The 27,887-nt window shown below is 46.7% G+C and overlaps 2 protein-coding genes and 1 long non-coding RNA gene across 3 annotated transcripts in view; 2 read left to right on the top strand and 1 right to left on the bottom strand.

Moving 5' to 3' along the window:
- Positions 1-25,779, bottom strand: part of LOC128078701 (uncharacterized) — a 90,395-nt gene extending 64,616 nt beyond the window's left edge. The window contains exon 1 of the long non-coding RNA XR_008205753.1: positions 25,666-25,779. This is a non-coding gene — a long non-coding RNA (uncharacterized LOC128078701). The remainder of the gene's footprint in view (positions 1-25,665) is intronic.
- On the top strand, positions 2,399-12,660 carry FAM107A (family with sequence similarity 107 member A). The gene is made up of 4 exons (XM_052679180.1): positions 2,399-2,891; positions 7,691-7,859; positions 9,429-9,585; positions 10,015-12,660. Exons 1-4 carry the CDS (start codon positions 2,828-2,830, stop codon positions 10,120-10,122), a joined length of 498 nt encoding a protein of 165 aa, XP_052535140.1. The 5' UTR covers positions 2,399-2,827; the 3' UTR covers positions 10,123-12,660.
- On the top strand, positions 13,503-27,605 carry ACOX2 (acyl-CoA oxidase 2). The gene is made up of 14 exons (XM_052679161.1): positions 13,503-13,950; positions 14,030-14,192; positions 15,897-16,048; positions 16,459-16,566; positions 17,146-17,265; positions 17,425-17,540; positions 17,946-18,118; positions 19,344-19,506; positions 20,221-20,411; positions 21,266-21,427; positions 22,388-22,493; positions 24,930-25,147; positions 26,020-26,152; positions 27,065-27,605. Exons 1-14 carry the CDS (start codon positions 13,791-13,793, stop codon positions 27,125-27,127), a joined length of 2,028 nt encoding a protein of 675 aa, XP_052535121.1. The 5' UTR covers positions 13,503-13,790; the 3' UTR covers positions 27,128-27,605.
- Positions 27,606-27,887: the final 282 nt, after the last annotated feature.

The following is a 27,887-nucleotide window of genomic DNA, read 5'->3' as shown; positions in this document are numbered from 1 at the left end:
GTAGTCAGGCTGTAGCACGGGGACCCTGCATGGCAGCCACATCCCTCTGCACGATGCCACAGCTGCTCCCAATTGCAAAATGGTGCTGTGCCACTGTGAAGTGGGCAGAGAATGGGCAGAGCCAAACTCCTCACCGATCATCACTATGCCCTTGAGACAGAAGAGCCCTAACCACATCCAATGGGAGGCAGAAGCCATGCTATGTTGGGACACTTTGCCCATTTTCTCAGTGTTTCTCCTTAAAAAGCAAGTGGGATCATCCCAGCAAGCATGTGCACCAGCTTGGCAGAGACTACAGCAAACAATCAGCCCAGCAGATTGCTGTACGTTTACATCACAGATGGGAAAAAGTCTCACTAATCCTCAGAACTTTCTTCCAGTGGATGATTTCACCGAGTTCTGGATTGCTCCCAGCTGCTGCAAATGAGCACAGATAGAGCAGAATTCAGCAATAATCTGTGAGATTTGGGCAACAGTTTACACAACCTCCGTGTTCAGGAGCGTGTCAGTGACATTTTCACATGGGGCACTGTGAACAGTGAGCAGAGGTGTTTGGGGTTTATAGAATGAAGCTACTAGATGCAATGTAGATTACCTCTAGATCTCATGTACTGTGGCTTGATCAAACACAGAAATGCTGGCTTTGATCTGGCAGCAAGTTGCAGGTCATCACAACTTCCTTCAAAGCCTCTGGGCTGAGCAATAGTTCAATCAACTACCATTGAAACAGTAAGATGTGTTGGCTGTAGCTCACCATGTTGCAGCTTGTAGTCAAGCTCTGAGCACCCTGTCCCACAAGTTGGGCAACCTCCAGCCCTGCTGCTGCTTCTTCAGGGCAGACTCTGATCAGTTCTCAGTCTGGGTGGCACTTTGTACACGCAAATACCTCTTTATTGCCACCATCTGACTGTAGCAATTTCTTGCCTCATTCATTAGCTCAGACTTTTGTTACTGTGCAAGATCAATGCTGTGGTGCTGCATCTTAATGGCACTTGTATCCATCTTAGTGCATCTGAAGCCACTCTCCACTCCCTTTCCAAGATGATGGTTCTTTTCTATAACTCTGTGCTTTCAGCACAGCACAAACATGATCCCAAATCCCCAGCCATCCAGCTATCAGAGCACCCATGTGCAGGACCACTGATCAATGGTTTGTTCAGGGTTGATGGTCTTAAGCTGCAGGAGCTGGAGCTGGAGAGCAGGATTCCTTCCCAGAGCCAGAAGTTCAAGGCAGCCTACACAGGAAGAAATGCCTCCATAAATTGACGCAGGAGCTCTTTGACATGCATTGGAGTCACAGAATCATAAAATCATAGTTTGGAAAAGACCATTGAGATCATCTGGTCCAACCATCAACCCATCAGCACTGTGCCCACTAACATCCCTAATGTCAGGGGAGATGCACTGAAATATGGGGAGTAACAGACCAATAAAATACAAAGTGAGACTACCTACTATTCATATTGCTTTACTGCGTTTAAACCCACTGACTGCCTTGAAATGGTCACCACCACAGTCCCCATTGCATTTGCCCAGGTTTGGGAACCTGAGTAAAGCTGGCAGAGGTGCTCCCTCCCACTCAGATCTGGGAATGGAGATTTAATAGCAACACAGCCCAGCAGGGCCAGAGGAGCCGAGCACTCTATGAGTTAAAGCCTGGCATGGCACTGAGGACCATGGCTGTTGGGTGGCATGCTGGAGCCGTGTCAGAGAGGTGCTGGAGTGATGTCAGAGGTGCCGGAACCACCAGCTCTCCATCTCATCCTCTGTTATAGGGCAAAACCTGCACAGTCCTTGCCCATTCCCTCCTCTCCTCTCTTCCAGAAGGAATATTCCCTCCAGCCCCGATGCGCCAGCAGCAGCAGGAGGCCCACAGGTGGCAGTTCAGGTGAGTGAGGATCTGCAGGGCGAGCAGGGAGGAATCCAGCATCACTGAGCCCTTGGCTGGAAAACACAGCTGGGATGGGGGACAGCACTGGGGCATGGAGAGGAGCAAAACATGGAGAGGTGGAAATGAGGGAATGAGGACCCTGGCCTCTTTCTTCATGGGGTTGGGAGCATCCTTCCCCACAACTGGCAGTGCCCCCACTTTCCTTATCCCTTCTGTTTGGATGGAAATGGATTTACCTCATCCCTGCCCACCTCCCAGGACCAGTGAGCATCTTCAAGCCTGGCATGGGGCAAAGGGCAGCGCCAGCAGCCACCAAGAGCCCAAGGAGGCTGCTGGGCCACTTCCACTCCTCTCCTCCATCTCCGCATCCCCTGGTGCCAGGACAGCCCCTGGGCACAGGCCAGGCCGTTCCCAGCCCCACGCTCCCCCCGTGCTCTTGCCCCCAGGACGGCGCGGTGCTGGGGTGCTGGCGCAGTGGTGTCGCAACGTGCCGGGAACGATCACGATAACACGAGCGGTTGCCCTGGTGCCGGGCTTTGCTGTTGCAGTGCTTTGCTAAAGAGAGTGGGCGTGCGGCTTCCTCTGGGCCGATCTGATTTCTCCGGGAGCGTGGTTTAAGGCACACTCAGGAGAAATCGCCTTCTGTGGAGGCAGGGGCACAACCCCTCTGTGGCTGTGCACACCAAGAGCTCTTCTCTTTGCGGGGGTGAGAAAACCCACTGGCTTATTGATTTTCTGCGGAAACATCAGCCGGCAGTGAAGAGCAAAGGGAGCAACTTTTGGGGTCTGCAGGGTCCCCGTGGGGCGGCAGGGAGGTGGCATCCATGTGAGCCTCCATCCTCACCCCACTGGAGAGACCAGGCAGGAGCCGGGGAGCCTCACAATCCCAAAGGCCAGCAGAGCGAGCACAGAAGGCAGAAGCGGCCACCTGGCCCCATGTCATGGGACACAGGGCAGCACGGGGCCCCTGGGCTCCCCAGGGGCACACTGCAAAAATCAGGTAAGCAAAGGGCCCCCACATCCCTGTGTCCCCACATCCCTGTGTCCCCTCTCTGCCTTGGGCAGGGACTGCTGAGCCCCACGGTGTTCTGCACCGCACCCCTATTTGTGCACAGGTGTCTCTGGACCCTGCTTTAAGTTTAGTTTGGGATGTATTAGGTTTCCATAGCACTTTAGTGCTGCCGAGAAAACAGACTCATATCCCACAAGATATTCCCTAAACCAATGCATGGCAAAATTTGATGTTCTTAGAAAGGAGTTAGGTGGGACAGGGGGTACTGCTGATGTAGCCACAGCTCAACGGGAAATGATTTTCTCTGCATTCCAGAAAAAACCTTTGAGCTACCTTAAAACATTTATTAATGATTGATGCATGTCTCCACATAGGGAAAGGCACACGGCAAACATTTGATGATATATTAAAAATAAGTTTGTGATTAGCAAGGACTGTTGAGCATCTGTCATTGCTTAACAAAACAAATCGAGTTGCTCCACATGCTGCTCAGAGGGTGGGCGTCCCTGGTAATTGTTAACAGCGGGATCCCAGCTCCAGCACCTTGCTTACCACAGTCCAAGGTGATTAAATGAAATCATTAACCAACATGCCAACCTTCAGCTAGAAGAGAGGGCAGGGCAGAGACTTGCAGGCTCCACTGTGGTTCTTTCCCTTTCTGACCCCACAGGGTTTATTTCTGACTTTCGGCACCCAATGCTCCAAGGAGCGACCTCACGGCTGGGACACGTTTCCCACAGCGGCCACATCAAATTACATTTGCCTCATTGCATTATAAATACCAGAATTCGGCCTGCTTAATTATTCAAAACCCTAGATTAAAAGCAGACAAAGGCTCTTTGCTTCCATTCCGGACCACGCTTATCTCTGATGGATGACGCGGCTGTCCGGTGACAAGCAAAAGGCGCATGCCAGGCCCCTGGGACGCAACGCTGCCGAGCTGCTGATGTAGCACAATGTAGGGATGTTGAGAAAGTTTTGTTTGGAGTTTCATTTTAAAAAATCACTGATTTCAGGTGAGATGAGGCTTTTACACTCATATTATTGCACAGCTCTGATTACTTGTGCAGGTAGCTTTAAACCTGCTTGGGCAACCTGTGTTAAGTACGGTGGTTTGCAGTCTCCTTCCCTGTGGGATGTGTGTGCCCAGCTCCGTTCAGCAGCCTGTCGTTAATCTGCTGCTTCCCTGAAAATATGTATTCACAAACAAACGCCAGGCACTCAGAAACCAGAGGCTCTTCTCCCAGTGGCCAATTCTGCCCACAAAGCCTCAACTCAGTGGCCTTACAAACTCAGAGCCAGGGCTGTGAGTTGTAAATCTGCATTTTGGTTGGGTATTAGGAACAATTTCTTCTCAGAAATAGTGATGATGCACTGGCACATACTGCCCAGGGAGTGGGGGGGTCACTGTCCCTGGGGGACACCTGGGGAGGTGTTCGAGGACTGTGGAGATGTGGCACTGAGGGATGTGGTTATGGGCATGGTGGAGGTGGGTTGGTGGTTGGACTTGGTGATCTTAGTGGTCTTCTCCAACCTTAATGATTCTATGATTATGTGATTCTCCCGTTTCACCTCTCCCTCCAAGCACCAGGTTACACAGAATTACAAGCAGTGCCTCTCTGACCTTAGCTGCCATTCCCAGAGCAAAGCCCTGTGCCCATCCGTACAGGGATGACATTTCATAGAGGTTTCATTCTCTGCCCAGAAAGAGACTCCCATAAAATATTTTTAACAAGAGCAGTTTGATCATTGCATGCAGTTCCTGAAAAACCTCTCCCCAGATGCTCCTGTCAGGAAATCAGTTCTCAGCAGAAATAAAAGTCTGCCACACTTTGACTGAAAACACTCAATTTTCCTTCTGTTCCCTTTAGCGCTTTCCCTTCAGGAAGGGCAGCTGAAGCTGGGCAGCCAGAGCAGCGCCCCATTTACCTGCCTGCCCGGCTCTATAATCCCCTTACAGAACTCGTGGGCATTATTTTCATCCCAGCAGTGGGAGCAGTGCAGGCTGCGTGGCTGCCGTGCAGAGGAACAGCCCCACATGCATGGACAAAGCTGTGAAACTCAACATAAATGCTCTACAGAGGGCACCTCCTGCAGCCCCAAGGCAATTAATGTCATTCCAAAACAGATTTTCTTCTTCTCAAAAGATTGGGACTGAGCAATTTGGGCAAGGACTGCAGACTTGCAATTTTACCAAAAGTCCCCCAGGATTTATACGGATTTCCAGGAATTTGAGCTTTGCTTGAAGTCAGAGCAGACCAAGCTATTAAAAAGTCATTTTTCTCCTCGAGGCAGCCCTATGCCTGGATGGGGGCAGTAGTTCTCCAGCACCCCTGAGAGCTGAGCCCTTCCAAAGGGGTTTCCCATGGGGCAGAGGAAGGCAGGGAGCTCATCCCAATATCCACCAGCAGCCTCAGCCCCCTGGTCCAGGCACTCCTGCTCTGTGTGTACACACAAGTCACACGGAAACACAGCTTTCCTAGAGAGCTTCAGGCTTCTAGAAACGTGGAAAAGGAAAATATTTAAGAGCAAGCAAAAGGCTGAATGTGTTGAAGCAAACACAGCTACTTTTGAAAAGCAACAGTCCAAAGCAGATCTGTCTGAAAGGTCACACTGTCTTTCCGAGTACAGCTGAGGGTGTCAGAACGCACATGCATTTTTTTGTTTATATCTTGCCAAGAACAATATAAAACTGCCTGGCATCTATGGCTGTATGGATTTATGGCAGTGGCCCAGGAAGTGCCGGAGCTGACGCTTGTTCATTGATCTATGGCCGAATCATGCAAAACCAGACATCCTGCTGTAAATCCTCCGCAGAGACCTGCCCTGATTTACACTGCTGGCACCATAAATAATGACAAAGCGCAGCCTGATAGCAGTCTGTCTCCCTATACATGGGCATGAATTACAACGTGTCATGAAGATGACAGATCTACTGTGAGAGAAGCATTTTGCCCAGGATCCCTCTCTGCCAGCCTGTAGCAGAAAGGGTGCCCCGGCCTTACTCCCAGCATAACCCCAAGCGGTGCTCCAGGCCTCATTTTTCTTTTTACCCTCCATGCAAATGCAGACATTCCTTGAATTCTTCCACACGAATGTGTTGTGAAGATTTAAAGTGGGGTTCCTGTCGAGAGGTCTGTGGTTCCTTCCCAGATCGCCTCCTGTAGCACAGCCTGCAAGCGGTGCTCTCACTGAAAACACCCGGCGCTCTTTGAAGTTCCTTTTTTTGTTTGCAGAATAAAGCCACTGCTTTGCCATGGGAAAGGGGAGCTCGCCCATTTCACTGACAGCAAAACAACACTTTGCTTTCGTACCTTCCTTTCTTGCCTTTTGCTCGCCTCTTTTCCCATGGAAAACAAGAACCCCAGAAAAGGGACTAAGTAGAATTACTTTGGACTCCAGCAGTGTAACCCCAGTGAACACCCAATGCACTTTCCACAGTTCCAAAACCAGCTTTCATTGAGCAGCAATCAGCCATCAAACCGCGCTGCCTTCACCCCACGTAACCACAAGCAGGGCAAGGTGCAGCCCCAGCGCTCAGCTCCTTCCCTCACCAACAGCACTTGCCATCCTGGAGGAAAACAATCTGGTACAGGAAATCTCTGCTTCCCCACGCCCTTTGAATATGTACCGAACCATTCACCCCAATTACACTCTTCATGGACTCCAATCTGTTTTTCTTTGTTCCCAGAGCAGCAGGGCACTGCCCACATTAACATTCAATGCGAAGTTGTTTGATACTGAATCATTTCTTCAGCAGTATGATTTCTTACACAATTCTGTTTGATTGCAATCCACTTTACATTCGCAGAGTACTTACTGCCTATAAAAGAATGACCCAGCCTTTTACTTGCTTTCTTTTTTTCATTTTATTGATTTCTCTTTTAAAAGGATTTTATTCCTTTTGTACGTGAGACTGTGATAAGAGAGGGAGACAGCATTACTGAACAAAAGCTGTTTTCCTTGCTGCTCCATCAACCCGTACGCCTTCCCATTAGGTACCCCAAAATACTGTAATAACAGAGCACTTGAAGCTGCCTACACTCTTTTTCTGGTACTTCTTGTTCTTGCCACTGAACTCCCAAATTCTTTGAGTGAGTCCTCAGGAATGAATGGCTCTTCCCATGAGGGCCATGCCCTGGCATAATTGCAGCCATCACAACTGCACTCTGCACTTAAAGCGCAGCCCACAGAATGCATCTTGTCTTAAAATTTGTGCTTTGCACTCCTTTTGTGTGGGCATTTTTATAAAGGTGAGATGTAGAGCACTTGGGAAATGACAGCAGTGAGCTTGCCCTGTGGTTTACCTGAAATCCAACCTGTCACTGCTTAGAAAAGAATGGGCCCTTGTTCCTACATCCAGAACACACAAATTATTACAGTGTGATCCTGGGCTGCACATGTGAACTATGCTTTCCTTAGCGTTGGGAAGAATCCTGACTTTTAGGGCAGCAGAGTATCAGCAAAACCCAACGCTGAGGAGACATGTCAGCCACAGCAGCACTTCTCAGGACCCCCAAGTCCTGCAGCTCCAGCCCTGCTCCTGCTGTTAGCTCCAGCTCAGCTGATCTTACACTAATTAGACCTTGGCATCAACTCTGCATCCACAGAAGCGAGTGGCTGGCAAGTCATTTAGAAGTGATCTAATTAATACGTGTCTCTTCAAAGCAAATATTTTCTAAAGATGCACCAAGCACCCCAGCACAGCTGCTCTCACCCAGGTGAGCAGAGCACAGGTGGGCTCCCATGGGTGCACCCCACCTGCCAACACCTCTCTTGTCTTCCAGCGTCGATGTACACAGAAATACAGCACTCTGACAGTGGGAGCATCCTGACTCACCCGGACTGCATAGATGGGAACCCGGACCTGATCAAACCTAAAAAGCTTCTCAACCCTGTCAAAGCCTCCAAGAGCCATCAGGAGCTGCATCGAGAGCTGCTGATGAACCACAAGAGGTGAGGGGAGGTCACGGCAGTGCAGAGCCCAGCACCGGCACCAGCACCACCTGAGGTTGGAGGGAGGGATAAACCCTGCCATTTGCACACAGACATGGGGTTTAACCCACCAAAACACTCTTCTCTGATGTGACAGATTATTTTCAAACATTTTCAAAATGCCCTAAAAAACACTCTGACACTCAGCCACAGTTTGATTCCAAATCAAAAAAGAGCGGAGCCTCTGTTCAAAATAACTGTGCTCACCATGAGGGTCAGGCACAGGCGTTAATTCAGCCAACAACAACCCTGCCAGTAGGGTTCATTGCTCAGTACTGGTACTGCCCAGAAGCAGGAGAATTATAGGGACTGTGCCCAGGCCATTCTCCAGCACTGACGCAGCCATGTGAACCAGGCAGGTATTCCTAAAACACTGTAACATGGCCTGGTTAAAGCATCCTTGCCCAGGATCTCCTGGCACAATCGCTATCATCTCCTGGGCAGGTTTAGGGCAGCCAGGAAGTTGGCACAGTGCTCCCAGAGAGCAGGAGCAGAATCTCTACACAACCCTAAGTCACCAGCAAATCCGGCAGCTTTGCTGTTTGCTGCATGTTCATACTGAGGGGAAGAGAGGAGAGAGGAGGATCTGTGCTTGCTCCCATTTCTGCTTTCTCCCTTAGGCAGAAGCAGAAAGCAATCCACATCAGCAGCTTGTGCAACAAAACTTTATCTTAGTCAACACCTCTGGGCACTAACAGGGCAGGCTGATTAAATCCAGGAGCAGTAACAAATTCAAAGGCAACACTGCAAACTCTGTGCCTCCAACAAGCCACAGCAGGCTTACCTTCTGTCAAACCTGGGGCCTGTCTGCCACAGAAACCCGCATGTTACAACACCTCTCCTGCAAATATTTCCCTGGGATTTCCAGTACCCTCAGCCTGCTGATTCCAGTGAGTGTTCAGTCCAGGCCAGAGGAGGTCAGGCTCTGGTGGCAGCTCTGCGATCTTCAGCTCCTCCTCAAAAACATGATTTCAGCCAACTACTTCTGTGACTTCTTCCAAAATTATTCCAGTTCCAGTTGCTATTGCAGAAGATAACCTATTTGAAAGCTGCCTTGAACTCTGCTTCAATAACTTGTTGTTCAGTGACACAAAACTGTGGCTGCAATGAAGCGTGACCAGAAGTCAGCAAAGGTTTATTGATGTGCACAGCCACTTACATGTATTTAGGGGGCAAAAGCAAGTAGGGAAGTGGCTGGGGTCAGCTGCAGGAGATAAACATTAGAGCTTAAACTGAGGCACAGCAAGGATCGCAAACCCTCAGCACTGGAGCAAGCCCAACTGCCAGTAGAATTACTGCAGTTCAATGACTACCCCTGCTGGTGGAAAAAAAATCTTCATTATTATAAATTCCCTCAGCGCTGCTGGAGCTGTCACCTACACAAATAACAGTAGGACGGCACATTTCCCTTTCTGCACAGAAAGGCACAGCACCTCAGTGCAGCAGCATTTGGGATGGGGGCTCTGGGGGCTGCCAGGCAGGCAGGGGGATGGTGGGTGAGCAGCTCATTTGTCTGCTTTTGGTCTACAGAGGCTTGAGTGTAGACAGCAAGCCAGAGTTGCAGAGGGTTCTTGAGCACCGACGGCGAAACCAGGTCCTCAGGCAGAAGAAAGAAGAGGAAGAGGCCAAGAAGTTGCAGTCTCCCTTTGAAAAAGAGCTGCTGAAGAGGCACCAGCGACTGGATCAGGTAGGATCAGGCTGTTAGCCATCCCCAGGTTGTTCTAACCACCCAAGAGATGGGTAGCTGAGGCTCCCCTCAAGGAATAGTGCTGGCATCCCTCCGTAAAATGGGAGCCAGGGTACCTCCCTCTCTACCAGCCCACACAACTGCACTGTCTCATCCTGGCAATGAAATTGCTCTTCAGATAAAGCGACCCCTGCTTGCCTAGTGGAGATGTTCCTCTCTGGGGAGAAAACCAAGTGGGCTGGTGTACCTAGAAAAGAGACTGATGGTGAACATAGCTTTGGAAAAAGAGAGCACCAGTGTGCAGCACAAAGTTATTCAGTTCTGGGCAATAACTAGACATGCAGCAATTATGAACCCAGGGTTTTAAGGTAGAGACTGCACTTTTGTTCTTTAGGTTGGTCAGATAACAATGACTATTCTTTATTACAGCTGGAGAAAGAGCGGGAGAAGCAGGAAGACCGTGCACCAGAATTCATTAAAGTCAAAGAAAATCTGAGAAGAACATCAACAGTGACTGGAGAAGAAAAAGCAGCGTAGCTTCTGCCAAAACCTACCAAGGCTGATGCTTCTGTACATGGTGGACACTCACAGCCACATCTTTGGGGCTACTCATGTCATTAACACTTGCTCCAGTAGAAGGCACAAAAAAGGTTTTCCTATCCCAGGAAGGTCTCATGATCAAAAAGGTGCAGTATTCACTGAAGAGGTCCTCACACGAGGTGATGCAGAGCAAAGCAATGTCCCTTTCCTCCCTAGTGGTGGGATCACACTAACCTCCAGCTAACTCCTGGTTAATCCTCACGATGCGGCCAAGGTGTGAGCCAGGGGAGTCAGCAGAGGGATGGGCATTGCCATGGGCTGGGGGACCTGCATCCCCTGGAGGTGGGCTCACCAAGCAGGGCAGCAGGAGGGCGGCTGCAGCTTTGGAAATCTCCTGGCAAATAAGCGTGGTGACTAAAGGGACAATCTACAAATCACTGGGAACAGTCCAAGGGTTAGTGGCATTGCAGCACCACACAAGACAAACAGTGCCATCACACTGCGAGAAAAATCGACTCCTGAGTGCCCACACCAGCTCAGCATTGGAAGGCCAGGTGTCACTTGTTCTTCACGAGCATCTTTAAGCTGCATTTCAAACCTGCTTGTAAATAGCTGTTGAGCTGTTTGCCCTGTTCCATGCTTAGGCATAAAATACACAGAACTTCCCATGAAAGCCCCAGATGAGAGGCAAATGCTCCATGCAGGAATCTGGGGGCTCAGCATGGGTGTAAGTGGAAGCGTGCAGTGAGCAGTCAGCAGGCTCCTGTGGATCTGGCAAAGAGAAGCAGAGATGAACTGCTTTGCACCTCCCTGCTGAGCCTCAGCCCTACACTCTGGACATGTGCTACTACAGTGGTCAGCAAAACCCATCCTGTGATGCCATGCTGATGTCAGGATGCTGGCAGGGGTCACAGCTGGCACCAGCACGTGTTGTGGGCTACAGGGCATGGAGGTACTGCTGCAAAGCTGCTTCTCAGTGCTCCTCATCCCTTCTTCCAGAGGACAGTGCTGCCTCACGCCAGTTGCCATGTCACAAAGGTAAACATCTTCTTGCTGCTGACAGAGCAAAGCTGAAATAGATGGTGCCTTTGCACCATGGATGGCTGGAGCACATCACATTTACGGGGCATTCATGCTCTGAGATGTCCACATGTAGAGCTAAAATCGCTTCTTCAGGTAGATCCCAGCTTCTCTCAGTCTTGCTACAAAGCCTCAACAGCAAAACTCACTGATTGCCTTCAAACACTGGCTCTTAAACAGCAAGAAATAACAGGCATGGTCAGCTGGGAAGGTGATACCTAGTTAAACAGTGTCCACCATCCACATGTTCAGTGGATCCATATGTGAATTAAGGGAAAAGGAGCATTTATCACATCTTTATCAAGGAACTACTAACCCATTCCCCAGACCCTCTGGCCCAGCAGGGTGTTTCATTCCAGAGGATGCTGCTCAGCTTGGCAGCTCAAGTAAAGCATCTGAGCCATATCACACATCATGAGCAGCAGTACAGGTATGGGGCCTCTGGACAGCACTACATCTCAAAACTCTTGGCCTGGTCTCAGCCCCTGGGAGCCCCGTGTCACAGCACTGCCCCTTTGGCAGCTCTTAGCCTCTCACCCATCATGCTCTAAAGAGTCTGTTATTTCAGAAATCCAGTGCATATGGTCCTTATGGATCAAACAAGATCTGACAGGATTTGCTTCTTTTCATATAGCCTGTAATTAAAACCATGAGGAAGAAGCAGCATTGAGGATTTATTCAGGCACAAAAAAAAAAGCCAAATTCCTGTAAGAGAAAAATATTTTGCTAAGGATACTTGTAAAGAGCTGCACAGAATGCTTTACAATACTCCATCAATTATCAGTTTCAGTAACAAATCAGAACATACCGAGCTGTGTTTTTGTGAGCAGTTACGACACAGATCAAGTAACCTTGATCAAAGAGCTCCAAAAAATTAAGCAAATTAATTTGTAATTTTGCCACAGATGGAAATGCACTCCAGAAGAGACAATCTGTCACTCCATATGCACCGGTGAAATCAGCGCTATCGGCACTCCTTGCCTGGGACAGGGGCACTTACAGAAGACCTTGGGTGGGAAGCTGAGTGCTCAGTGCAGGTGGAGAACATTTGGCTGCTATCTTCTTGAATATTTGGTATTATCTGAAAAAAATCAAGGTGTTTTCCTTTCACCTGGTGTCCATCAAGCATGAAGAGGGGCTGCAGTGTGGGACTGCCGAGTGGCGTCAGGTGTCCAGAAGGGAAAGGGGTGTCCAAATAGCACTGTCCTAACAAACACTATGCTAACAGAGCCCAAAGAAATCCTTCCAGATGTGGAGAAACAACAGTCCAAAACAGGCAGAGCAGAGAGGGCAAGACGCAACACTGCAGGACCCCAACAACCCCAGCGGATGCTCCCAGCAAGAGATTTTGGGATATCTTTGTGTGTCCTTTCCTTTTAAATGATTTCCTGAATTTGGGTCCTAAGCCCCTGTGTCCCTAGAACAAGCTTCTAAATAAATGTGGTTTATCTGGAAGACGCAGACGATCAGAATATTGACAGAAGACAATTTTTTGCACTATGTTGCATGTGATGTATAGTTTCTATTGTGTCAGTGTTCATACAGACATATAAACGCACGTTGTGCAACTACTGTTAACAGTCACTGCTCACACTGCTTAACGAGGACAGTTCTGAAGAAACAAACCACCAGCCCATGCCCAAAGCCACGTCCCTCAGTGCCACGTCTATATCTTTATCACCTCCAGGGACGATGAACCCATTTCTCCCCAGGCAGCATGTGCCAATGCACTGCCACTCTTCTGGGGAACAAATTGTTCCTACTACCTGACCTGATCCTCCCCGGACACAACTTAAGGCCATCACCACTCACATTATCTCTGTTACCTTGGCCTTATTGCTAGTCAGTAACCGAGGCAGCTCAAGGCGGGACACTACAGCATGCTGAGCTCTGAGCCAACCCCGAACAAAGCACAGCAGGGCTCTCTCTGCCGCCCCACACCCACACCGTGAGCAGGGCGGGCGCTGCTGCGCCGGGAGCCGGGCCGGAGCAACGGGAGCGCCGGGAGAGGCGGGCGGCGCCGTGCGGAGCGACGGACCGAAGGGCAGCGGCCTCGGGATCGCGAGGGGCGGCGTAGGAAATGGCCTATGGGAGCTCCCGGGACTTCAGTTCCTTGGGAGAGTAAAAAGGTGGCGAGGCAGGGAGAAATCCGCACAGGCTCCCACTGCGCTCTGTGTATCATTGCCCCTACTAAAAGACCCCTTGGCACGGGGAGCGCAAGGTCGCAGCCGGCGGGGACGGGAAGGGGCGGGCGCTGGGAGTGCCTTACCCATGGCATGTGCTTGTGTAATATCCCTTGTTCTCTTGCAGGAAAAGTGCTAAAAGTAAAGCTACAAAACGCCTAAGACCCGCACCTGGAGCTCTTAGTGCGCCCTCGCTTTCCCTTCCCCACTGTCGCAACGCGGACGGGCAGCGTCCAAACGCTCCTGGAGCTCGCGTCTCTTTTTTTTTTTTTTTAAGTAGCACAGAGGTTTGCGTACAAAGTGCACCGTAGTTTTGCTGCCCGCAGAGCTGAGCGACAGCAGCAGGAGGCTCGCTGCTCTCACCAGCCCGCTGCAGCCCCAGTAACACACTGCGCAGCCGGGATGGCCCTACCGGACACCACCGAGGACACGCAGGGCTTCCGCCTCGCCAACGTGAACCCCGACTTGGCCAGCGAGAGGCTGACGGCCTCCTTCAGCGTGCCAAGGCTGACGGCCGTGCTGGACGGCGGGGCTGAGCGCACACGGCTGCGGCGGGCGGTCGGTGAGTAGGGCTGGCACCGCTGTGTGCCTGCTCATAACCAGCGCACGCGGCGGGGGTAACGCTTCTCATTGCCTTCCAGTGGACGTTATCGAGAGCGACCCGGTATTTAGCAGAGAAAATCAGTACTTCCAGAGCCAGAATGAGCGGTACGAAGCAGCGGTCAGAAAGGCCGTTCACATCCGAAAAAAGATGCAGGAGATGGGATGGAGCGAAGACGGACCTGAATCTGTATACGTTTACAGGTGATTCTCTTTGGAACGTGCAACTCGTCTGTTGTTGAAAGGTTTGCTTGCCAGGAAGAATGAGCTCAAGCAAAGGCTGGGAGAGGCCAGCTGCAACAGCTCGTCCTGGCACAAACAAGGTGCAGGTTTTCAGTTGGGCAGCACATCTGGGAAGGGGAAAGTTGCTGTTGCGCACTGACACAGCTGAGAGCGCAGCAGTGCAACGTCCCTCACTGCCCTGCTCAGCACAGTCAGAACGTGAAGTGCCGTTCTCTTATGTTGCTGGCTTACAGACAAATCTAAGATGACACTTCCTTTATCTGGAAAACCCACATTGTGTTAAAAGCAAACAAAGGTACCACTTAATTTGTAAGCAAATGGAGGAAAGTATCTCTCACAGTCCTTTCCTAAACATTTTCTTTTCTTAACACCTGGCAGGGGGTTGCGCTCCACTTTATAACTCTTTGCCCCCTTCCTTCCCCTGCCATTGGGTGGGGTACACAATCAGTAGGATCAAGGTGAGGTGCAAGTTTAAAAGCCTCATTCAGAAGAGCAATGCCTGCACCTCACAAACCATCACTGATGCTCAAAGTCATTTTCCAGTCTTTCATCACATGACAGATTACAATTTGTTATGCTAAGCTCAGTCTCCTATGGTGAGTGGCACTGATAAAGGGGAAATTTTCCATCAAGAGCTCCTGGAGTTGTTAATTACCACAGTCCTCTTTCAGAAGAAAAATATCCCAGATTTTAAAAACCCCACCTCTGCTTGCTGCCCTCAGACCCCCCCATGCCAGGAGCTTCAGCCTGTAGGATCGTGCTCTGCTCAATTAAGGCTGCAGGGAAGCACAGCTCTTTTCTTATGAGATACCAGGCAAGCAGGAACTTCTCATTAACCACAGTCCTGGTGCCAGGCAGCCTGAATCACGGACAGACATTTAAAAGCCAGCTTTGAAATGAGTTAAAGTAACATTTCTGGATGGGCTGACAGGGGTTTATTAAGTTTATCTCTGTTAATCAAAGCAATTTCATTTTAACTGCTTCTTTGTTCATATTCTTCCCTGCTTTTTCAACATGACTGATTCTCTCACGGGTCCATTATAAAAAAAAATGCTCACGGTCATTTGTTAAAAGTGCGAAGTGTCTGCTTTGATGCTTCTGAGAGCATTGCAGTAAAGTCAAGTGAATGAGAACAGCAGTGCCACTTATTTTTAGGTGTGAGAATGCACGCACTCAGCTTCTGGAATAGAGCTGTGTGCATCCTAAAAAGCACTATCAGCCAGCCCCATAGCACAGGGCTGACCAGCTAATAAAACAGTGTTACCAGGATGGATTTGAATCTTTTTCCACAAGAAAAAAAAAAATACATCAAGTCAGACACAAACAATTCACAAAGCTGTCAAAGACATGGGGCCGATGGAGCTGGGCCGTGTGTTTTAGGAGCTCGGCATCTGCTCCTGAGAACAGATAATTCCTCCAAGAGCAAATGAAATAATGAGCCAGTGACATTTAAGCAAAGTGTGTTATGAAAGAAGGAACAAAACCAGCATGAAAAATCACTTTTCCTGCAATGCTGTACTGACGCTACACATTGTGTTGAATATGACAACACAGAAATCAAAATGCAGCAGGTGGTACTGCCTAGTAACTGCCACCACGTCACTGCCTCATTAATCACATCCCTGGAACTTCATCAGTGTAAAAATACTTGTGCTTTCTCCCCAGAGCGCTTTCAGGAGATGTAGCATTTCTCCTCCACCGGGTCTTCATGAGAAGCATTTCGGTTCTGGGCTCAGACAAACAGGTGGCCAAATGGATTCCTCTTGCCACTGAATACCAGATCATAGGAAGCTACGCCCAGACTGAACTGGGGCATGGTAAGGCTACAGAGAAATCACGGTTAGTGTAGGATGAAAGGCTCTCACCCACACTCTCAGGGGATGCGAGTTCAAGCTGTCCGTGTCGCTGAGGTGGGGATCCTAGGGGAAGCATGACATTTGCTCAGCAAGCTAGAGATGCTTGCCTTTGGTTTGCCAGTGCAGAAAAAAGAGTGAAGGTAGGTGCTGGTGGTAGAAGGGGTCGGTCACCAACAGCTAGGCAGCGTGCTCCAGTACAGTCTGCCTCAGAGATCTCTGCAGATGGTGTGTCCTGCAGCCACTGGGGAGTTTCAGTGTTCCGTGGTTCTCAGCAGGAAGGTAAACCCCAAAAGCTCAGTAACATCCATACCAGCTTCCCCTCTGTCTGTTCACCCTCATGATACACCAGGATATTTTTTATTTTTTTAAAGGAACTTATCTTCAGGGTTTGGAAACAACAGCAGTCTTTGATATCAGCACACAGGAGTTTATACTGAATACACCAACAATCTCTGCAATGAAGTGGTGGCCTGGAGACAGTAAGTACCCTGCATGATATTTCTGTTTTCTTCATTTGCTTCCTTCAGTTCCTTAGTCTGCTTTGCTTAAGCTCCATGTTTGAGGGTCCAGGTGCCAGCAGAGGACTTCAATAAGAAATGCAAACACCTTGAGGCAATGAGATCTAAGGATTTTGTACAACTTTAAAGGCCAGAAGGAAGCCAGCATTATCTGTTAAAGCCCTTGGAAGCATCTGCCTCTGCAGGAATCAAATCTTTGTAAATAGGACCAAAACCTGCAGGCAGAGAATTCCCTGAAAACAGGCAAGTCTCAGCATGAAGAATTCAAGAGTGAAATTCATGGCTTCCCTCAGGAAGGTGTTTCACATGAAAAACTTCAGTCAGTCATTGGTAGCTGGATCAGATGCTCACCTGCTGCGTCCTTAGAGCCAAGAGCAGCTCAGAATGCAGATTTAGGCATTCTCCAGTTTCCAGCACCTGTCGATCACACCCACCCTGACCCAGGCACTAGCAATACCCAATACACATCAGCATTAACTGCTATGAAGCATTTGCACGGTGCCTAGTCCTAAGGGAACATGGCTGTTTCTCTTCTCACAGTGGGAAGGTCAGCAACCCACACCGTGGCCTTTGCCCAGCTCTACATCCATGGGAAGTGCTACGGTGTGCATCCCTTCATTGTGCAGATCCGCAGCCTTCAGGACCATTCACTGTGCCCAGGTAAATGTTTCCAGACACTGCTGCATCTCTCTGGCAACATCATCCATGCTGGGGAAGCAGAGCTGAATATGCCCTTCCCTTGAGATCCCCAATCCAATGCAAAATGGGGAGAAAAGGGGTCAAGCGGGAGTAAATAGGCTGTGTTTTCTCGTGCTGCAGGTGTAATTGCAGGAGACATTGGTCCTAAAATGAATTTTGAGCACGTTGATAATGGCTACCTGATGCTGAAGAATGTGCGCATCCCCCGAGAGAACATGCTGAACAAGTTCTGTGAGGTACATAAAGTGTTCAAATCACAGATTGCCCGGTCAGAATCCCATCACAAGCCAGAGAGACAACTGGGACCTGCCTAAATTTAGGACAAAAGTCTCCCTTTGAGGTGTATGCAAGTCTCTGAAGTTTTATCAAGGATAGAAGTTATCCAAATCCTAAATGAAAATGTGCAGCTAGAATTCCATATTCAAAGGTTATGAGATGGTAGAAGATACCTAAGTAAAAAGCAGAACGAGTTTGTCTCTTCAAACAAATCGGTTCCATCCATCACACAAGGGAATACTTAGCCCTGCACCCAGTGCAGATTTCAGTGTTAATCGTACACTGTGCATAGAGATTACACATCTCTCTGTAGGGAGAAGCTGCACCATCAAAAGACGACATCTAAAATCCTCTCTCTATTCTAGGTTCAGCCAGATGGCACCTATATAAGGCGTGGGTCACAGAAGATTAACTATTTCACCATGACTTCAGTACGCGTTTCCCTCATTTCAGATGAAGTTATTCTACCTCTAATGAAAGCATGCACCATTGCCATCAGATACTCTGTGGTTCGCCGCCAGTCCAAGTTGAATCCTGGGTAATGCCACACAAGTCTGCAGCACTGGGGAGGGACCTGACACTGTGTTCATCAGTCTGTATTTCCACTTTTCAGCTTACCTTTCAGCACATCTTTGGCTTATTTCCTTGTCTCACTGAACAGCTCAGCAATTCACACACACAGCTGGCTCTCCTTAACCAGCCTGCCCAGAACTGCCCAGTCAGAACAGACAAGTTACTGAACTCTAATTCTGTCTCACTAATGGATGCAACATTAAAACAGCTTCCAACATCAACTGTTGGAAGTTGTTTTGCAACAGTAAATTTTCTTAGTCTGGTAAGAATCTCTGTAATTTTTAGATACTTGCATTTGAATAGATTTTTTAAATTCCCTCTTAAATCTGCTTCCAAAAGCAGGAAGATCCTCATGACAACACAGCTTGTTTCTAGTGCAAACCAAACACAAGAGCACAGCATGCTGAGTTATAACAACTCGTATCATCAGTTGAAGCCCCAAATATATTGAACACAGCAGAAAAGATAAAGAACATAACATAAAAAGCTTAGAAAGCTTAAAATAATTTAGATTGTTTTCAAAGAAACTCAGGAATTGACCCAGCAGAGAGCTGTACATTTTTAACCAAACTCTACATTCAAAAAGTAATTCTAGCTGCAAGAAGCTTTTCTGTTTTCTATTTGGCTTAAAAAATTAAAGCTGCTGACAAAACAAAATAAAACAAGCGTAGGTGCAGCTGTTAAGAGAGGCTTAATTATAACCTTGTCATTTCCATTTCACATTGAACAGGAAGCAGTGTCAGAGCACAGCTGCCTCTACCCGCCTTGCAGGAGCATCAGCTGGGGCTGCCACTCTCCTTGCTGACCAGAGGAGCCAGTTTGAAAAACAAGAGCTTTTCAGGGTGCAGTGCTACCGCCTCAGCTACACCACCTTCCAGCTTGCTGCCCTGACAGACTTTCCTCCTCTTGCTCTCACACAGTCCCTGTCTGCCCTCTGTACTGACCAATGGTGCAGAACTTTTTCTGACCTGACAGCCCAGTTCACCAACACAGCAGAAAAATGACTGTTTTCCTAGTCAAGCTTGTCTGCCAGCTTTGTGAGCTGGAGGGGATGGGGAGCAGGGAGACAAACCAGACCGGATCCATTTTCACTTACTGCTTCTTGGTAATGAAAAATGCAGTTCAGGTGAACTACCAGTAGCCGTGCCTGTGTCCACGCTTTCCATACTTCATTGCTTATCTCCCAACAGGGAAGAAGAAGCAAAAATCCTTGACTACCAGACCCAGCAAGAGAAGTTGCTGCCTCAGTTAGCAGCAGCCTATGCCTTCCATTTTATCAACAGCTACCTGCACAAGCTGTTCAACAGGGGTTACAGAGAGATCCAGGGGAGGAATTTCGACTCGCTGCCAGAGGTGAGCCTCCATGGGATCAGTTCCCACAGCTATTCTGCATGTAATGCTCCTCTTCCCATCCCTAATTCTCAATGTAATTTAGCAAACTGGATAGTCATTGCTCTCACCACTAGGTAACGGGCTGAAATGCTAAAAGATCAAACACCTTAGAATCAGAATGGCTTGGTTTGAAAGCAGCCTTAAAGATCATCTAGCATCCTTGTCCCAGGCCCGCAACCACTCAGCAACAGCATCTGTTGTACCACCCCAAATTTTTGGCTTTGGGAGCTATTGCAGAGTGAGATGTCCTTGAAAAGCCTGTTTGCCTGATAAAGCCTGTGTTCCCAATAGCTGGTGTGGCAAAGCTGTATTTCACAACTTCATCTACAAACACGTGCAAATATTCACTTCTGAGCCAAAACCAAAGCTTTTTACATAGACAGCATAAGAGTTGGCAACTGAAAGCCTAAAGTAAAAACATGTTTTGAACAAAGACACCAAAGCCACTGCTGCTTTAGAGAAACCCAAAAACGTGTAAGCCAACCACACCATGCCCAACACAGGGCTGCATGGCATCCCAGCAGAAACCAAAGCTCAGCATGGGGACTGGGTGCTGCACTGGCAGGCAAAGGAAGATCTCATGCCTAGGAGCATACTCAGAGGATTGCTTTAGAATGTTTTCATCATTCATACTGTGTTTTTCTTCCTTTTTTTCTTTTCTTTTTTTTAAAACAGCTTCATGCATTTTCTTCAGGCTTTAAAGCCATGGTTACTCAGTTCTGCACATCAGGACTGGAGATTTGCCTCAGGGCATGCGGGGGACACGGTTACTCTTTGTTGAGTGGACTGCCTTCCTTGTACACTAAAATACTTGCCTCTTGTATTTATGAAGGGGAAAACACCATCTTGCTCCTGCAAACTGCCAGGTAACAATTCAAATTCATTCAGCTGAAAGCTTGCCCCTTAATTTATTCAACTTCTACCTCTTCTTCTCCAAAACCAGTAAAACCAGCTACTCCTTTCTCATAGCACCTTCTAAAAATACAACTCAAGCCATAACCCATTCAAGTTTTCTGTCTAGTAGGCACGAAGTGTGTGGGAATTGGACTCTCTTCTATTTCAGGTTTTGGGGACACAGGCAGGTGCTGTTCTGCATAGACTAATTTTCCTCTTTGTCCAGCAATGCAGCAAAAGCGTTGCTATGCAAGTCCTGCAGTTTCTTTTTTCTAAGCAACAGACATTATGTGATATTGGTGAAGTAAGTGACTTTGATTCAGAGAAAGCATAGTTGCTAGATTTGATTCTAGGTGAGTCACGCTTCAGGAACACCAAATGAGTGATTATCCATAGTAGATGAAATCCAGGAGAAAGAAACCACATCTGCTTTAGCTTTTAATAATGTGTGCTTTTACTAGAAGGAGAAAACCAGCATACTTCCCACAGACCAAGGTGCTACAACATCCCTCTGTGCACATATGCATACACTTCTGCACTCGTTATCACCTCTTCTTGAGAAATTCCATCCTAAAAGTTCATCACTACAGATTTCTGTAGCATTAAATGCAGCAGACAAGGTAGCCAAGACCCATCACAGATCAGGCTACTATAAATAGCATGCAAAACAAAAGCTCATCACTTAGTCCATTTGGGGCTGCTGATGGGATAGGCTGCACCTGACTATTTCCCACCCAACCCAGGGAGGCCCCACCTTACTTCTAGCTTGGCTATTTGCTATGGAGATCATCAGTGTGGCCTGATCTGATTTTTACACTCTTTCCAGGTTCTTGATTAAGTGCTTCACAGCAGCTAGTGCCAGCCAGCCCGTGCCACCATCTGTCACTTATCTGGCTGCAATGAAACCCGGGAAGTGTCCTGCCAAGGACAAGTTGGATTTCCTCAGCCCGGACATTTACACAGAGGCCTATCAACATGCAGCAATCAGGTCAGTGAAATACATGAAGTATTCAAAGTATTCAATACAAGGAAGAAATACAGCTTCTTCCTTGCTTTAAAGAGAAGTAAAATAATAAATTCCATAAGAATTGGAACCATCTATTCTTGGAAAGCGAGACTTAACCCCTCCCACAGGATTAATAGCCATGGCAGATGTTTAATAGGAAACTTTCATATTCAGAACATCAAACGTTCGTAAGCCATGTGCTACATAAAAACTGTATTCCACAGAGAGCTGATTCTATACAAAGCTGATGACACTGTTCAAGTAAATCCCAGATCACATTAGCGAGTCGCCAACCTTTAGGCAATTGGACTTTGTGCCATTCTATACAACAAGTTAAAATCTCCCTTGCCCGAGAGAGTGATGTTTGTGTTCAATTAATAACACAGCAATCACAGAGCCTTTCATTCCATCTGTAGTTTTTCAGCTACTCATTCAACTATTCAACACAATTAAGATTGGCAGTGAACGTGGTCTGGTAAGAATTATGGATCATAGAGGTGTCATCTCTGAAGACCAGGTAAACAGATGCACAGTTCTGCAGTCAGTCACAGTGGCAAAAAGGAGAGCCATTATTCTGAAAGCTTTGGTGAAAGCTCTGTTTAGAAAGACAGTAAAACAATATAACATCAGTCTAATATTACTGTTGGTTCCTTTTGTTTTGCTAGCTCTCCTTAAACAAAACCTAAGAAAAACTCTAGAGGCCTCTAATGAACTGTAATGGAAGCTGAAGGCAGAACTCCCTTAGTACTTGAATGGTGTGGGTGCTTCTGCCTGGTTTGTACTTTGGTTTTCCATAAGAGTTCCATCACACTGAGCCAACTTTAAATATCAAAACGCCATTTTGCCATGTGATCACACACAAGTCTGAGTATGAAACGAGTGCATTGTGGACTGCTATCTTTATATTCAAATGTGTTTTGGATTTTGTTTCCAATTTTCCAGACTGATAAGCAGCGCAGCAGCTAAACTACAGGACTTGATTCAGTCAGGAGTCGAAAGGCACGAAGCGTGGAACCAATGCACAGTGCAGCTGGTACAGGCTGCAAAGGTTAGCAACGTTTTTGTGCTCATCTGACATTTGTTGTTAGGATACAGTATGCAGTGGAAACAGCACAATTAGCCTAAAAACATCTCATCGCTTTTTAATGATGTGTGTCCCCATACAAGGGACACCACAAAGATCAGGGCCCCACTGTGGTCTGCACGGTAGAAAATCATACTAGGAAACAACTCCTGATCTGAAGACTTGGCTATCAGACTAGCCGAGGTAGAGGCTAAAGGATAGAAACAAAAAGCTGCCACCAGCACCTTCCACAGCCTGCAATCACAGCATACCATCTCCAGCTAATGCTCATCTTTTTTTACAAGCAGCCTGTATTTCTGGCTTTCAGTTGAAAGCCTCCCCAGTGCCATCCTTCTAAAAGCTGGAAGAGCCATCGTAAGGGTGAAACATGCTCTTTTTTTTTTTATTTTTTTTTAAATCTATGCTCTCACAAGGAAAGATAAAAGTAGGGATAATAATTAAGAGTGGTGATAAGTGCAGTCTTAATTACTGCTGGAAGAAATCAAAGTAGTGAAGTCAAATAAGAGACCTAAAAGCAGTTCCTAGTTCACATAGATAGATAGGCAATCTGCTCTTCTTCAGCTGAAATAGGATCAGGACAACAGTATTAGTTTGCCAAAACAAGGAATTAATATAGAACTGAGCAGAAAAGAAAGCAAGAGGGTAGAAGGGCCCTAAATATAAAGGAAAGCCAACATCACTAATACTTCAGTAACTCCAGGAAGCAAAATTCTTTTTTAATGTGGTTATGTGCAATTTGACTGCAATTATGGTAGAAGTCTCCCTTCCTTTCTAAACTGAGGAGGGTAAGATTTTGAAACAGATCCATGGCTTATTTCAGCCTCATTCAATGTTTAATGAAAAACATCTTGTTGTAACCTAGGCTTCAGCCAGAACCAACCCTAACCTAAATGGACTGAGAAAGAAGTCCCCCAAGGGAAGGAGGAACCCTACATATACCTAAACACAGCAATAACATCTAGATAATTCCACAGTAGGAAGGTGCCTGAGGGAACAGCCACCTACTACTCAGTCAATAAGATGAAGTCTTTGATGAGCCAAATTTTCTCAGCAAAAAAAAGTGAAATTGTTTCAAAACTATTAGAAGTATTGATTCTGTCATGCTCATAAGCACAGTTAATCTTTTCAAACAAGAACTGACTGAGAAAGTGAGCTGGTACTACAAGTTCTCAGTAACAGCGTTATTTGTGATCACCTGTCTGCTGTGTCACTCCTGATTTTCAATTACACAGACTCAGTGGAAGCAGCAAGCATCAGTGCTGTAAGTCTAACAGAAAGTGAAAAGAAAAAAAAAAGCAGAAGAGGAGGAGGAGAAGCAAGGCTCTTTAGAAGGAAACTATTTCCAAAGAGCTTAATACCCAGAGAGGGGATCTGGGCCCCCACTGCTTCTTGGATACTTCAGGGAAAGTAACAAAATCTTGTCTCCACCATAGCTTTAAAATCATGACAGCCTGCTGCTTTCTTGGGGTGCTTCTGTATTTGCTTTCTACTCTGTTTGCTTTTTCTGGAGACTCATTGCTGCCCTGGCAGCTCTATGAACAAAAGCCTGCCAGCTTTCAGCCAGGTGGCTCAGACACCAGTGATGGCTTTGCTGCAGTCTCCACAGATTTTAATTGCTTGAGTAGACACCCAGCTTCTCAGGCAGGTTCTGCAGTCTGCGCTGACCTCCACGCTGCTTGACCATGCTGCAGTGCAGGCGTGCCTTGCATACACCCACAGCTGGGAGGAGAAATGTAGAGCAGAGGAATGAAGCTGTGCAGACACCAACACCACTACCCACTTGGAGGAGTATCAGCATAACAAGAGTCAGCCCCACAAACAGGTGGAGTCATCTTGTTTCACTCACTCTGGAGCTAGGCTGTGCTGAGCTTAGTATTTCTGTAAGTGAGCAGATACTGCCAGTGTCTGACCCAGAAATCATCAGTTTACTTAAAACAGCAAAAACAGGAGGTAAGTTGGATTGTCCTTCCACTGACGGTGTTTTCAAAGCTGAAGCCATATAGTCACTGACTCCAATGTACCATAAGCCCAACAGAGAGATTTTTCTTCTGCTATATATAACCAAAGTTCACTTGGTAGAGATTGACACAAGCACATTCCAAAGCATTTCCATCATGTAAAAAAATCTTTGGGGTATTCATCAAAACTATGTGAAGTACTGCCATGATTTCTTGAGTTTACACATACCAGCATTGACTGCTTACACTCCCAATCCTTTCCTCTACTGTTTTAGTAAGACATGAAAGCAGAACGCTTAGTCAACCAGCGGACAAGGGATACAGGCTGGAAAACTGCCAGTGAAATGAAAAGGTTTTATGTTCTTTGTGAGAACGTTTGCGTCACTTGGCCTACTAAAAGTGTTTAGAGGTGCATTCACTGTTGATTGTATTTGTTTTCCAGGCTCACTGCCACTACATCACTGTGAAAAACTTTGTAGAGACTGTGGAAAAACTTGAGAACACGGCCGGCATCCAGAACATTATGAAACATCTTTGTGATCTGTTTGCATTACACGGTATCTTCTCGAATGCGGGAATTTTCCTGCATGATGGATATTTAACTGGAGCTCAGATGGACATGGTCACAGCATCATACCTGGAGCTCCTGGGGATCATTCGGTGAGCCGTTCTTGCACAAGAAGATCACAGCTATTCAGTTTCTCTGTGCATTAAATATAAAATGGTACTGCTGTACCTATGGCAACATGTTCAGTCAATTCACCTCATTCAGTTTTTATTTTCCTTGCCTGGCAGCATTAGAAATTGACTAAAACATCTACACAAAGCTCATTTTCAGAGCAAAATAGATTTAAGATTCCAGCTCCCATGCAATTACTAGATTAAAGTTCAGTAACATGAAATCCTGAGGTATAAAGCAAGAAAACCTGAATATACCATTTGCAGCAAAGCAAAAGCAGGAAAATACCCAATCAGAACATCACTTAAAGGAAACAGCAACAACAACTCATTATACACTGCTAAGTCTGCTTTCGCTGCACTAATATAGCCTACTCTGTTGCCATGGCTGACTTGCAACAGGTACCTAAACAGTTCTGACTACAGCCAGATCAGATGCATCTGCTCAACACCATTCATTACTAACGTGGCTTCTGAGATATGCTAAGGTTTTAACTTACCACAGCACTCACAAAGGCTTTTTCACTACTCACTGCTGTTAAGAGCAGATTAGCTTCTGATGCAGAGAAGTGAGAAGTGTGTGAAATCCTACTTAGGTCACCTGGAGAGAAACAGGAACACACCATAACCAAGAGTTGAACGGGACCAAGCAAGTATATTTGGAACTAATCACAGAATTAAAGTGGTAACAAGCTTAAGACTTTTACTCAGAGCTTTAACAGAACATGTCTCTGAGGAATCAAAGCAGAGCTTCCTGTGCAACGCAGACAAGGGGAAAAACTGGCACAAGCATTTCAGACGAAGGAACTTGCATAGCTGACTTTCACATTTCTCTTTTTTCATCTACTCCTTAGGAAGGATGCTGTTCCACTAGTGGATGCTTTTGACTTCACGGACAAGAGCCTGAATTCTGCACTTGGCAATTACGACGGACAGGTCTACCAGCGGCTTTATGAGTGGGCTCGGAAGGCACCGACCAACAAGCAGGTATGGATGCTGGATTACAGCCAGGCAAACTCTGTATGAGCCAGAACAGAAATAGTTTGCTTTTCTTCTAAGAAAAGCCATGTGGATATAAGCAATTGGAGTAAGACATCTTATCTGTCATTATCTCACTCTGAACAGTGAACCCTGATTCTCGAATTATTCCTCCTATAGCCCTAGGTCAGGCAGGAAGTAGCTTGTGGGCTAGATGGCAATGAACCACAGCTTGAGCAAGGGAGCTGGACCAGCCCCAGTGACCAGTGTGGTTTTGATTTAGATGTGTGACAGTGAAGTAGCACTGCACAAAGTAAACTACAACGAAAGCATGTTTACATGGTTAACACTATGGAACAACTCTAGATGGCTGCAAAAGCCACTAACTGTGGGATATTTTCCATTCACCAGTACTTTTTCCAAGCGCAGTACTTTTTTTTTTTAATAATATGCCCATCCAGAAAGAGAATAAATGTTAAATTAGGCAATTTCATCCTTTGTCTTTAAGATTTTACTTTCACTTCTTAATGCATCCATACTGTGGAGAAAAGTAAAATCCCTCATGATGCAAATGGCTGTTGCTCTGTTTGAAAACTCATTTTGCCTTAAGTGAAATTTTTACTGTGATAATCAGCAATTCCTTTGAAATACTACAGCTTGCCTTTAGCAAACGTTCCAGTTGAAGCACATTTTTTGAAGTTAAATACTATGCTGTCACATTTGGGATGAGAAGTATTGTGTACTGGTTACGAAGGACAGTGCACATTACAGGGGAAGAGACCTTGCACATAGCTGGTTACTGATGTGGCTTTTTTTAATATGATCTAGTTTCTGCATTTCAGAGATGAGGAAAACGAATGTATAACCTGCTCTTCCTCCTTAACTACCATTAATTCCCTTCCACATTCTCTTTCCAAACAGATAAGCCCAGCCTATGAAAAGTATTTGAAGCCACTTCTTCACAACAAGCTATCGAAATTATGAAGACTGTGACCCAAGTGAGGTCGCGCCCGCTCTCTGCAGCACTGCACTTATGAAGCACGAGTATTATTAATCAGAGATTAATCATCAGTTGCTTACTTGCAATTGCGACAAGTACGAAACAGAATCATTAGCCAGCCATTTGCATTTAATCAGAAAGAAGCCAAACAACTCTGAGTGGTACCCACTGTTCTGAAGCAGCCTAGTCAGAAATAGTCCTGTTTTTTGTTGTTTGCTTGCTCGTTGGTCCTTGCTTTTGAGGAACAACTTATTCTTGTAGATCAAGAAACGTGTTAGAAAATGTATTTGGAGAATGAAAAGAGCTCTGAACTTGCTCAGCAATCAAGTATTTCTGGCTCATGAAGAATCACACACAGCTGATGTCAACTCCTGCCTGCAAAGATTACTTTCCCATTAACAGAGTCATTCATACTGTCTTTTGATAAATCTTTGATTGCAATAAAGTCTATTTGGAATACTGCTTCCCTAGTTATTATACTTGATAATTACAAAAAGGTGAGGCTGATCCAGGCCCCTCATTAATTTGCTAGTAAATTAAGTGTTGCAAGGAACACCTTGTGACTGATTATAATGCAGTGACAACACAGATACTTTCTTACCAGCAGTTCTGCTGCACTTCATCAATTCAGCTTTTCTTTTCTGCTTTCAGAAGAATGAAGCTTTCACGATGTCTTAATACAAAAGTCAGAACCCCTAAAATGCATGAAAAGGGGAGATAAAATAGGGCAGAGGAAAATACCTT

This window comes from Tympanuchus pallidicinctus, unplaced genomic scaffold (assembly GCF_026119805.1).
Source record: "Tympanuchus pallidicinctus isolate F22 unplaced genomic scaffold, pur_lepc_1.0 scaffold17, whole genome shotgun sequence".
Taxonomy (NCBI): Eukaryota; Metazoa; Chordata; class Aves; order Galliformes; family Phasianidae; genus Tympanuchus; species Tympanuchus pallidicinctus.
Note: the sequence above shows the minus strand (reverse complement) of the source record. Positions and strands in the feature narration are given on the sequence as shown.